A 13,746-nucleotide genomic window follows, 5' to 3' on the forward strand; every position below is an offset into this window, starting at 1 on the left:
TAACTTTGGGTGGACCTTTTAATTGCAAAAGTTAACGCTGATTCCAACTCGTAGTCTCACTTAAACAAAAATGACTGATATCATGCTGTGGAGAGCGACTAGCACTTACAGTTGATTATGACACTTTTCAAAAGTTTAAAACAAAACAAAACAAAACAGTTTCATTGTTGAGATAGCTTATTATTTCACTGCGGCGTTTTGTATTTATTTCAAGTGCCACATGACATCTCATTATCTAATATTTTCATTATGGATCAAGTAGATCAATACATCAATTCATTAAGAAAACTGACCTTTTAATTTCATTTGATGCATTTTCTGTCTGGATTACTCTTTAAACAGATTCCTAAACTTAAGTGGGGGGCGACGCATAATAGCCTGTTCAGCCCGGTCCAGACCTCACATGTGATAACAGCCAAATAATTGTTGTCTTTTTTTCCAAATGGAAACTTTTTTCTTTTGTCTTAAGGGTATATTAAAAATTTAACAATTAAAAATAAAAGTTAAGAAAATATATGTTCTCCCAGTCATTTAAAGTGGGCCAGTTGTATACGTGGGTGGGCCCATAACACCGCCCCTACTGTGTCTATAGTAAGTCTGTGTCCAACTTCTCTTGGCAGGAAGTAGCATATTTATTAGCCAACACTGACCCCCAACCCTTGGAATTTCTTTTTCAAATTTCAGAAAGACGTCCTCCCTAATGTTTCAGTAGTTTTGACATACTATTGCAAAATACAGCTCTTCAATCACAATAACAGCACAGAAGGGGCACTCTAGAGACGTGTCTTGTACATATTGTGGTTAATCTACCACAGGGGCATCCAAGACAGCACTTGTTCAGTGCTTTTTTCAAACATGGGGGCACCCCTCCCCAAGTCTGCCAGTGTTATGAACCATGTTGGAATTTGGATTTCAACTGAATGCTTGGTGGCACAGAAAGGCCTTTTTACCTTTTCTTTGAGTTCCTTCATAGCAGAGCATGAGTTTCCTGTGGAAATAATGTGTAAGTATAGATACTTGTTTGTTCAATTTGTGCTCCAGCTACATAAACTGTTGTGTAATTTTGCTGTAATCCTGATCCTTTTTTGGAAGGTGATGATTTTGGTCTTCTTCATGTTAACTGACCTCCCTTTACCGTTCTCTTCTCTTCTATTGTTTTCTCTGCTGTTCTCTTGTCTCCCCTGTTCTTCTTCTCTTCTTCAGAACATTACACAACTGTTTTTGGCAGTCGTGCCATGGCTGCTGTTGCTGTTCACCCCCAATGGGTAAATCTGTTTTTGTTTTACTCTTTCACCATTAAAGGCTTAGCGTATAATGACACAACTATGAAATGATTATTTAGCTTCACTGAATTAATTTGGTTTCATTTATTTAGTTATTTGGTTTAAATTTTATTTTCCAGGTTTTGTTACCAGGCAGTTAATTGCCAGTGGGGGCCTTATGGGGACTGGTCAGTGTGTGATGGCTGTACCAAATCGCAGGTTAGCGTACAAATGATAAAATACATATTTTACCAGCAAAACTGCTGACGGTTATATATTCTAAAATGATTAGATTTTAGATCTAGTATCTAGTAATCATTTTAGCATTCTTTTTCATATTTCTTTTTCACAATGTGGTTCATTACAGACCAGAAGCCGAGTCATGGCTGTTTACTCTCAGTTTGGAGGGTCCCCTTGCGATGGAGGGCGGACTGAGACCAGGCCATGTGAAACCACACAAGGCTGCCCTCTAGAGGATGGATGTGGAAACAGGTTTCGCTGTCGATCTGGTTAGAAATAAATCTCTGTACACTCACTATACACATCATGATACAGAATTAAAGAGCAATCACTGAGCTGCCTGTCTTTTGACCCTCAGGGAAGTGTATTAGCCAGTCTCTGGTATGTAATGGAGATCAGGACTGTGAAGAGGATGGACTCGACGAACGTTGTGACATTTCAAAACACATTGTATGTACAAAACAGCAGCTTCCTCCTAACATTGAACTCCTTGGACTTGGGTAAGTGACAAATCTTGACATAGACCTATTGGTGTTTGTGCACCTATAGAAGCCAGAATTTGCTCACCAGTGGGATACTTTAATGCTTCTGTAGGTTTGATGTGGTGACAGGGATGAGGAGGGCCAGTGTCATCAACACAAAGAGCTTTGGGGGCCAGTGTCGCACAATCTTCAGCGGCGTCCACAATGCTCTCTACAGACTACCCCTCAGTACTCTGAAGTACAGCTTTATGGTGGGTCATTTTGGAAACAGCTACAATTGCAATCAATACTGAAACTTCTCCTGGTCACTCACTGTTGAGGTACCCTCTGGAGTAGATTCTTCATAAACACACTATTATTAAAACTGGGTTAGGCTGTTTATTTTTTGCATCATTAGGAAAAATCCATAATAAATAGGAATGTAACATTATATCGAATATCATGATATTGCAATTTAAAAAAAAACACAAAACATCTTGATATTGATGATATCTACTTGGATATTACATCCCATTAGGTGAAATTTGGTTTACACAAAGACTTTATTTCAGTGCATTTAATGTTTCATATAAAATATCATAAATATGGAACTATAAATGCAGTGTACTGCCAAGAAAAAGCTTCCAGTACATCATAATAAGCTCTGTATATAAAATGAGAAATTGTCCTTCTCGCTGCCTAACATGCGTGTGCAAGTAGTACTGGTTAGAGTTTCAACTATTCCGAAGGTATATGCACTGGCACATATTATAAAGAGCTACAAAATGCTCAGTTTTTATGTGAGGGACCAAACATGCTAATCTGTTATTTGCACATTGATTGCACATTGTTTTTTTAATATCACAATAAATATCCTATCATAGACGTTTTATCATACTATTAGTGTACAATAAGTTTTTGGAATTTATACATCTCTAATAATAACATTTCAGCATACTGTAATTTGTGAAGTTTTATCATTAATTCACATTTATTCACAGCTTTTTTTTTTTATGATCCTGTGCCTCAAGAATTGCACATTTTGATTCTTATTGAATTTTTATGGCTGAAGGCACCCAGAGAGGAGGTCTGCTTGTTTTAAACAGGATTGTCTCAGCAGTTTGGGACACATAAGACTGATGATCACACGTCCAAATGATGATGTCCTTGTATGGACAAGAACATGTAACTTACAGTACAGTAATAATTGAGTGAAAAAATGTTAACTTTAGACAAAGAGCCAATCATGTTAGTTATTGTCTTCTAGATTACTACTGTATAGCTGACATCTCTTGCTTTGTCTTTCAGTGTCTATGATCAGTGTACAGAGTAATGCCATTTACAACACACCTCCGTCACCCAAGTAAATGTACTGACCACTGCGGTCTGCAGAATTATGTATCTTTCAAACTCGTGTGATTGTTCCAAAAACAGCTGAGCAACTGAGCATTTTCTGCTCTGCCATGTCGATGGTTAATGTCTGGTAAATGTTTGGCAACTAAAGCCATATGGTTCAGGTTTAGGAAAGATTGTGGCCATGGTTGAAATGGCGCTGCTAAGGACAGTAGAAACACAGACGGGACTCAACTTGCTGACACAAACATCCACAACGGCCCCATTTACGGCTCATATTAACATGTAATCTCAATCTGGAAACATTGTACACAGGTCCTGATACACAGGTCTTTGCATTTACACCCACATTTCAAAATGCAGTATACTACATCCAGATGCTGTCTGGTGAATCTGATTGCATTCTGATCATCGTGTGTTTTGCAATAGCTCCTTGCATTATTGCTTATTCAGATAGGATAAACAGATCCAGACTGAATGTTTACTCCAGTTATAAATGTTACTTCTGCCCATCCTACTTAAAGAGGATAATAATTACACTTACAACCACAAGAGGTTGCTTGTCACACATCATCATAGTGTTTTAAACAGCGCAAGTGGTGAGGACAGTCTTGTGGTGTGTGTGTAGTTATTTTTGGAAATGCTGGAAAAGCATCAAAACATTACAACACCACCTGTCACAATTTCCACAGGGTACCTTTAAAGACTCATCAGCTCAATTTTGTACTTAATTTTGCACATTTATTTCATTGTCTTGACATTTGTTGATTTAATCCTACATTGACATGGTTATAATTGTGTTGTTCTCAGGTTGAAGCCAAAAAAGACTTAAGTGATGAGATGTTCACCAGTAAATGGCACTATGCAAAGGACATTGTCAAGAGACAGACAGTGTCTGGGACCACGACAGGATATCGAAACTATGACCTCCACGAGACACATGACAGGAGTCAGGTGAGTAGGATCCTATAATTTTCTTGATAATCTTTAACAGTAAATGATGTAACAATACACCTCATTTTGAACAGAACAATAAAACTGTAAAATTAAAATTAATTCATGATTTTTTTTACTCCTTCCAGACCCAAAGGCTTGTGGTTTTGAAGAGTGACATAGAAGTGGGTCAGTTCCAGAGCAACTCTCCTCAGTACCTCCCAATATCTGAGGAGTTTTGGAAGGCACTGGTCAAACTCCCATCAGTCTATGACTATGCTGCCTATAGGAAGGTTTTGGAAAGGTTTGGAACACACTACGTGTCTGAGGGGAACCTCGGAGGCTCCTTCAAGGTCATCGCCAGCATTGATGAAGAAACTGAAAGACGTACATGTGAGGATTCATTAATCATCAACAAAGAATAGCGACTCTTCAGGCATTTGACAGATCCAGCTTGTCGTGTTTTTGAAAAACGTCCATGTACATTGTACAAAACAAAGTGCATTTTTACCTCATGTTCATGGTTGATAAAATTGCCACTCCATCCGTAAAGTGCCGCAACAATTTTCTGGCACTGACTTTTGTTTGTCTTTTTCCTTTTCATGTTTCAAGACAGCCAAAGCTCTCGGCAAAATGAATGTGACAAAACTGTACGCTGGTTTCTTTTCTTCCCCATCACCCACGAGTCCTGTAGGATTTATGAATCTATTGTCTCATCATCAAGTGGTAAAACTTTGATCCAGATTCTACAAACATACTAGAGCTTATTCAAACACTTGAAATTTCTGAATCTTTCTTTCATCCATCATCTCTGCATACCTTTTCAAAATAGGGACTTCTACGAGAAATAATGTGGAAAAAGTGGAAGTGGTGGGAGGAGGCCCTGGCCATAGTGCAGCACTGATGAAAATTCAGTTCACCAATCCGGCTAAGAACTGGGAAATGTACTCAAACTGGGCTGAGTCTGTTCGAAGCTTTCCAAGTATCTCAAAACAAAAGGTGAGGAAGATTAACTAAACTCTTTGAACTTTAAAAACATAAACATAGTGCTGGATTTACTCTATATGCATATGAGCATGTCATTGCATCAAACAATGCAATCCTCCATCTGTCTTAAGTTTAACTTTCTTACCCCAACTCTTGTTTTGACAGCTGCGGCCACTGTCAGAGCTGGTGAAGGAGGTTCAATGTGCCGGTGTGAAGAAGCTCTACCTTCGCAGGGCCATAGAGCAGTACCTTTCTGAGAGGGACACCTGCCACTGCCAGCCCTGCAGAAACAATGGCATAGTTGTCATGAATGGAGATAATTGCATATGCATCTGTAAGCCTGGCACATCAGGACCGGCCTGTGAGCAAGGAACTGATGTAGAGGGTCAGCAAGGTGGGTGGAACATTTCAGACAGTTTCTTTACTGCTGCACTCTGTTTGGTCTTGTCGAGGGTGGTTTGGAGTAATTTAGGACATGCACTTATTTGGTGAGGTGTCAGGTGCATTACTGGTACATTGCTATCTTGATAGCCTAAAGCAATTGACCACTGACCAACAAAAACCTGGTCTGAAGTCACTTGATGCTATTTAGAGGACACATTATTCAGACAGGAAGATGTGCCAACATAGGTTCACAACACATGTACACTGTACTTCAAGAACACTGCAGTTAATCCACGGGTCATAAAAATTAACATTTTAATTAACAGTGGATGACTGCAGGTGGGTGACATAGGATGAAGCTGTGTGTGCACAAGTGAGAAACACTGTGCCATTTATGCACAGCAGCTATAACTTCATTGACTGTTTAAATCCATCAGGATCAGTTAATTAATGTGTTCAAAAGCTCTCACACACAGTCAGCCTTAATGTAAAAATCCCAACTTTCAGCTTCCTTGTCCAAAAAAAGTGTTTCCTCTGTTTCCTGTAGAGAATTTCCTCTGTTTTGTCAAGTTTCCATCTACAGTTTTGTGTTTTTGTTGCTTTAAATATTAATGATATTTACTAGAGTCAATATTGCGCACATGGAAATGAACCAGAAAGCAGCCTCTCTGGTCTTTAAGCCATCTTTAAATTATGTCATGATGTTTAATGTCCCAGACAACCTCTGCAGTCTCAATTAGCCACTTGTTAGCAATCACCATTCCATCATTGAGACTTCACTGACATTCACCAGCGAGGTACAAGATGAGGGAACCACAGGTGCTAATATGCTTAACTCTTTTTCTGGGTTTTATGAGTCATTCTTGTAGCACTGTATTTCCAGCCTGTATGCTAAGCTAAGATAAGCTAAGCTAAACAAGTGCTGGCTATACTGAATGGACATATATGTGAACGGTATCTATCCTTCCATGTCTCAGCATGAGAAGCTATTTCTCAAAATGTCAATTCCTTAAGCATATGTTATCAAATAAATTACCTGAATAAAGTTTTCTTAAGTCACTTGTCTGAGTGGTGGGTGTGTGCTCTGATTGAAAACAGTACCTACATCATTCTTTATTAAACAATATCACATGCACTGTAGTATATTCCTGACTTTGGTTTTTCCTTTGTGTTTCTACCTACTAAGGAGTGATCCATGGTAGTTGGACGTGCTGGTCTGCATGGTCATCGTGCTCTGCAGGCCGAAGGTCAAGAAGTCGTTCCTGCTCCAATCCCACTCCTCAGAATGGGGGACAACACTGCAATGGAGAAACCACTGAGACATCTGAGTGTGAAGACCAAGATCTGGAATACCAGAGGTCAGAGAGAGTTGAAGTTTTACTTGTCACTATGAAATTTGTGACTTTTTAACAGACATCACCAGTAATTGCTTTGAATTATCAATAAAAGGGAGTCTTATGCTGAAGAAAAACATCCTTTTTTTAAAAACTTTTTTCTTTTTCTGTTTTTTTTTTTTTTTTTACAGAAGCATGGAGCCTCAGTGCTTTGACCAAAATCTCCCAGCAAGTCAAAAGTGTGGAGTCCCACCTGTTCTAATCAATGGTTATGTCCTGGTGAGGAGGAAGACAAACTTGAATTTACTGTGCATTGTAGAACTAATTATTGCAATCACTTTAATATTTTTATAATCATGCTAATTGCAACTTTTTCCTGTATTGGGTCAGTATTATCCAGAAGGTCACAGTACTCCTCCTCATATAATTTGTCTTTTCATCAGTCAGTTTAATTTACCAGAGAATACACACCCAGATTTTAATATGGAGAAAGTATGCAATTTTGTAAACCTAATAATGTAGCCTCTAAAGCACATTTGAGACTCAGTGTGGAAAAATGGGCATCAGTGTGGGAGATGTGTGTCAGTGATGATCAATATTTACATTCAGAGCTTAATAAGGCCTAATGTGTCTCCTGTAAAGTGAAATGCACCTGGGTCATAATTGTTATTTATATTTCAGTAGTTTTTCTTTTTTCAGTCAATTTCTTTCCTTTTTAAGGGGATTCTTGGAACTTAATAACTTGTCATGATCCACAGGACCCTAGGGATATTTACATTGTGGGCAGTCAGGTTGAGTACCGCTGCACTGAGGGTTACCATCTTATAGGTCAAGCCACCCTAGAATGCACTGCTGATCAAACCTGGTCTGGCAGCCCTGGATTGTGCACAGGTGAGTACCTGTAACCAAGGTTTAACATTTATGGCCAAAATGAATTACAGTGTTGCTTTGTTAAAGTTCGACTTTTCGTCCAGTTTCAGGATGCACGATTGGGTCCCTCGCTGATGATGTTATAGCCACTCCTTTAAATCAGGCCTATAGCATAGGGGACACAGTCACCTTGTCCTGTCCAGCGGGTAGACGGCTACAAGGAGAAGCAACGATTATATGTGACCCCAGTCTGCATTTTTCACCCGACCCAGCGAGTATCAAATGCAACCCAGGTAAATATTACTGAATGTTTTATAGAAATAGTCTAATGGATGACATGGAACTGCTTTACTCTTCCACATACTACATTTTCTATCATTGCATGAATAGTCAATAATTAATGTGGAAGAATGATTTCTATGTATCCCACAGTCAATATACCACAACCAGACGTCTCTCCCTTGGTCCAATGTAAACCGTGGGAGAAGTCTTCAAGAGGAACATGTGTTTGCAAAATGCCTTTCGAGTGTGGGTATGTTTACTCTAATAATTTTCTGACCCACCTATGTGCTTTCAGTTCTCCTCCTGGATGATTTCCACACTGATGACACTGACTGTAGAACTGTCAGAATGCCTGGAATTTCAACAGTGCTTAAGCTATACAGAGCACATCAACTTTCACACCCATAGCTGTGGCTATTGCGAACAAATACATGTAAATGGAAATGATCTAAGAGAAGTTTTGGCCTTGCAGCAAGTGAACAAACTTGCTATAAATCCACAACATTGAAGCGGAGGTAATTGGTGGTCGAGGAGGTTCACCAACACGAAGAAATGGCAATAATGCTAAAGTTGTCTCCTTTGCTAATCAAGGGCAAATGGAGTGTGGAGAGGAAAAAATCAGCTAGAGGGTTCAATGGCAAATGGAAAAGAGCAAGGTTAACTTCGTCATTGGAGCTACATTTGATGTGCTTCCATCATCAAAAGATCTTCATTAGTGGTTTGGCAAAGATCCAACCTGTGGCATCCGCCCAAGTCCAGCAACTCTAAAACACATCCTAACAGACTGTAAGACCAGCCTCACGCAACGGCGCTACACCTGGTGGCACAATCAGGTCCTCAAGTGCACTGTATCATTCTTGAGAACAAGTGGAATTGACCAACTCCTTGCTCCTGAAAACAACCAATCCCCTGAAGGCAACACCATTCATCAGAGAAGGACCGAAAAGACCCAAACATCATCCTACCAAGCCATAGACAGAACACCTATTCATGGCCCGGGACTGAAGACATGCTGGTGGATATCGACCAGCATTTTATCTTTCCACCTGGGATTACCTATACCAACCTCTGGATTTGGTGCTGTGGTCCCTCGCCCTCACTGAAGACACATACATCATAGAGCTCATAGTCCTGTGGGAGGACCCAGTTGAAGAGGCCTATGAGTGTATGAAATTAAGCTATGCAGAGCTGGTAGCAGAGTCGAAATAGCATGGCAGGAGTACCAAAGTCTGTCTTATTGAAGTGGGAAGCAGAGGATTTGTGGCTTCTTCTACCATCAGACTGCTGAAGGACTTAGGGATACATGGACAGGTTATCTGGCAGACCATCAAATCGGTCTCAGAGGCAGCTGAAAGAGGCAGCCAGTGGATATGGCTCATGTGGAAAGATCCTTGAACATTAGCATAACATCAGTGAATCAGGAAAACACAGTGTGTACGTCCCTGCCAGAGATGTTGTGGGCTAATCGATGAGACACTGAAGATAAGGGTGTCTTCTTGAGAAACCCCACTTGTCAACCGTCTGCCACTCTCAACAACACGGCGAATCTCACGCAAGTGCTTGCTACCTGCTAGCACCTCTGATGTTTCATTCTCTACATAAATTGTGAATTCTTCAGTATAAAAACAACTCATTGAAAATAGTTGAGAAATGTTAAAGTGCTTTTCATCTAGAATAAACACAGATCCTCCCCCTTTGCCTGTTTTTTTTTTTCTACAGGCTAGCCATGCCCTGTCCTGTATGGTGGTGTTGTCAGGTGTCAGGTGTACAACCTAAAGGCCAATGTGGCCAATGTGTGATCTGCTCCAGTGGTCTCTATCCTCACCCCACAAGATAAACACAAAAGATCCTTGAGAAATCTCAGATATATTTTCCCCTCAGCTCTTCCAGCCTCTCTTGCCAGTAAAATGTCTGCCTCCCCTCCTCCGCTGTCTGACAATCCCTCTGATCTTGCCAACTATTATAATGACATACTGTCTTCCTTTCTTGATCAGTTCCCTCCCATTAAAACCCAAACTGTCTCTGTCTTGATTGATTTTCTGGTTCTTGTGTTGGGTTCTCTGTTTGATGATGATTTTTGTCACTAGGTCATCTTTGGAGGTGTGTGCCACTGCTGCTTCGCGTAGGAAATCAATCCTTTTGAATGTGTGCAAAATGCATGCACTGCAGTGTCAGGGGAAAAACCAAATGATAGCGGATGACAGCACCTGCAAGTGGCCAGAGCGCAGAACAACAGGCTGCACCAGCTGTCACATGTGGGAGACCTGCGATGGTAGGGACATCTTAGGTTACCAACAATCTATAATAATGTACATGACCTGCAATTTTTAGTCATCTCATTTGTCTCCACACTGTTTTTCCAGATCAAACCAATGAGTGTCGCTGTAAGGACTCTGCAGATTGCTCAAGCCCAGGATTGGATGTGTGTGTCCGTATTGGGGACAATGCAGTAAATCAGACCATGAGTGAATGCGAAGCAGGACTAAAGCGATGCAAAGGAGAGACGGTGTCAGTTGTTAGTATTCTGCCTTGCGCTGCCTGAGGATGCAGGAGGAGGGTTTGACCTTATGACCTTCTACCTTCACCTTCCTTTGGGCTTTAATCTTCTATAATACCTTCTTCATGTTTTTCCATTGAATTGTACTGTATCAAGTGTCACTGCTTCAACTCATAGTAAAAGTATGTTATGCATGAAAAAAAGTATTGTGAAACTGCTTTGCTGTAAGACAAGAAATAAACAGCACACAAGCCATGCGGAATTTCTTTGCATTATTTTACTTTTTGTGAGTGGTCTTATATATTGAAATATGCCTCCAAAAGACAATTGACCCTTCCTAGGTTTGCTCTTTGGTCCAAAAACAGTGGAGCTTGGTATCTGGCAGAACATCAGTCAGTTAGTCAGGAAGAGTAATAAGTTACTGTTCATGCATTACTCTTTTAAAAGTAAAAATACTACTTTACTTATTGTTTGATATCAAATGTAATAAGTTCTCATTATATTACTGTACTTTCTTTTTGCGTTGTTGTTAGCTGTATGCTGGCTGTGGTAGAAACAAAGTCTACCTCTCTGAGTGAGGCCTTCAAATTAGATTCTATCAGCACATATTCTCTCTCAGGGGGCCGAAGAAACTCAAAATAATCACAATAAGGTAATATGTGGTGTAATTCCTTACACCACATATTACTAGATAAAGTAATAATATTATAGAAATATATTACTGAATAATATATTACTGCTCAACACTGTTAATCATATAGTCACATCTTAAAGATCAAGTGTGTAAGATTTATCAGCATTTATGAGCAGAAATGAAATATAATATTAATCAGCATGTTTTCATTAGTGTATAATCACGTGAAAATAAGAACTGTTGTCTTTTCATTACTTTAGAATGAGCTGTTAATATCTACAGAGGGCACAGATCTTTTGCAGAGTTTTGCAGCCACCGTAGGGTCTCCTTAAAATGGGAGAATGAGTCACTGCTCACTGCTCACTGCTACACTGCAAATTCTAACATCAAGTTTAATTACAAACACTGAGTTCACCTGACTCAGTTTTTATCAACTTGTTATTAACACTCATCTTAAATACATTATTTGCACTATGACGTTGAAAAAGCTGCCAAACTCAGTGTGCTTGAGTTGGGTTCACTTAAACAAACCAAATACTACTACTTTTTTCAGCGGTGAAATGTAACTAAGTACATTACTCTTGTACTTAAGTAATTAAAATTTAGAGGCACTTTACATAAGTGAGAATGAAAAATGCCTCTAAAACAAATTGTCTTATCAATACACTGATTTATACTGAACTGACTTGTGCTGCATGGTCACCCTAATTATTTGTGTGCTGTTGTTCTGGTGGTTCATTTTTATAAAAAAGTGGGTTTATGACCGAGTGTATTCATGCATCCATATGGGGGAATGACCTTTTAAAATTTCAAACAGGAAATTGTGAGATGAACTCTGGCTGCACCATATAAACAATGATGAAATATTTTGCTGACAATCAGTGCATCATAGTGATGTTTGCAAAATGTTGAGCAAGGGGAAGTAATGAATGACAACCACTCAAACTACCTCGATCTAAACATCTTTTCATAGACGAGGCCTCATTGAAGAGAGTTTTTCCTACAATTAGAAATGTAGTTATCCACATCGATCTTTTGTTAGACATGTTTTCTGATATTCTTTCAGTCTACTGACCTACATTAACTATTCTCTCAGTTGATCTGTGCTGTAGACTATCGTCACTGACTTAAACAGCCTGACTCTGGCCTCTTCTCTTTGTCAGCAGCTGTCACAGGTAGGTTATTTTTAATACTATGAAACACAGGGTTATTAAACATTTCTGAAAATAATTACTGTTATTGTGGTTTGCATTATTTTCAAACCTTCAAATAAATTTTGTGTACAGTCAATACTTATTCCTTAATTCAGGTTTATTATATACATGTGTTTTGTTCTATTTGCATTTTTAAATCATAGTTATTTATAATTATTAAAAAATACTAGTTAAAGATGTCATAACCACTTTTGAGGGATCAAAAACTGTTAATGTGTATTTGTTGTTCAAAGAATATCAGCTGATATTTTTCATGTAATTATAGAAGACAAAGATGAAATAATGATGTGGAAGGCAGGAATAACTTTCCCTGAAGGAGTCGGGGAGACAAAACAAGACGGCTGGCATCTGACTGGCGCCCGACCTCGCCACAGTGGTCACGGGCTCAGCCGGCGCCTCCTGTGTCCGGCTGGCCTGTGATGGGTGCCTGACCTCGTCACAACAGTCACAGCTCGGTCTTTTACAGGTCCTTCAGGAACATCTTTTAACCATCTTTAAAACTGGGCAGTTCAACAACATAGACAAGCCTAGCATAAGAATAGGCCTATCTATGTACAGGAAAAAGGAAAGGAGCAAGTTGACTTGCTCAACCGTTACATTCTGAATGAAAAAATGTGGGCTGTAGGAAGGGTCAATAACAAGCAGAAATACCTATCACAGAGAGATTACCGTTCACAGACACAGCACGTGCAGTGTTGTCTTTCCATCAAGTGTGTTCTTGATTTCTTAATATGTTGCATCTACAATACAACACTGTATAAAGTAGGTCTGGGTTTTGAAAAACATAGCTTCCTAAATGTCCCTGGAGATAACATTTGAAAATCTGTGTTCTGGACTGATACGGTCTATTTCTAAAGATGCCCTGTGCTTTCTAAACCAGACAGCGCTCAGCCTGCCAAGAAAACCCCTGCTGACAATCTATTCCTGCCTCTGGCTGGCTGCCCTCTCACTGTGTGAGTGCCCGTGTGTCTCAACCTGCCTGTGAAACCGTGTGAAGACACCAGCTACTGTCTCCTCATCACACCAAAATGCTTATTGTTGGCAGATGTGCTTCTCTCAGTTACACTATGTTGTACACAGAGGCTGGTAGGTGAAAGGAAGGTGCTACTGTAGAGATGCTCAAAAGCTAGCACACATGCTCACACTCTTAAAGAGGTGATGCACACAAACTGAAATACAGAACTTTTTTTTTTCTTTTAATCCAAATAACTCTAAATAGATATACAGATGGTGACATAATGGATGGGGACAACATTGCTAAGCTGTTGGGCCACCAAAATCGGAAGAATACAGCT

At 39.6% G+C, this 13,746-nt stretch overlaps 1 protein-coding gene across 1 annotated transcript; it reads left to right on the top strand.

Moving 5' to 3' along the window:
- Nucleotides 1-1,628: 1,628 nt before the first annotated feature.
- On the top strand, nt 1,629-10,865 carry c7a (complement component 7a). Its single transcript, XM_084728697.1, has 15 exons — nt 1,629-1,771; nt 1,861-2,002; nt 2,097-2,235; nt 4,127-4,270; nt 4,399-4,642; nt 4,862-4,975; nt 5,082-5,248; nt 5,402-5,630; nt 6,807-6,978; nt 7,146-7,233; nt 7,713-7,845; nt 7,929-8,117; nt 8,257-8,356; nt 10,194-10,378; nt 10,470-10,865. Exons 1-15 carry the CDS (start codon nt 1,645-1,647, stop codon nt 10,646-10,648), a joined length of 2,352 nt encoding a protein of 783 aa, XP_084584823.1. The 5' UTR covers nt 1,629-1,644; the 3' UTR covers nt 10,649-10,865.
- Nucleotides 10,866-13,746: the final 2,881 nt, after the last annotated feature.

Source organism: Lutjanus erythropterus, chromosome 10 (genome assembly GCF_056507025.1).
Source record: "Lutjanus erythropterus isolate fLutEry1 chromosome 10, fLutEry1.hap2, whole genome shotgun sequence".
NCBI lineage: Eukaryota > Metazoa > Chordata > Actinopteri > Lutjaniformes > Lutjanidae > Lutjanus > Lutjanus erythropterus.

Excerpts from the sequence above, each read along its gene's own strand:
- c7a (XM_084728697.1), top strand. The coding sequence starts at position 1,645 with ATGGCTGTTTACTCTCAGTTTGGAGGGTCCCCTTGCGATGGAGGGCGG. Across the intron at positions 5,249-5,401 it reads CAAGTATCTCAAAACAAAAG|CTGCGGCCACTGTCAGAGCT; the intron begins GTGAGGAAGATT and ends TTGTTTTGACAG. Across the intron at positions 8,118-8,256 it reads GAGTATCAAATGCAACCCAG|TCAATATACCACAACCAGAC; the intron begins GTAAATATTACT and ends TGTATCCCACAG.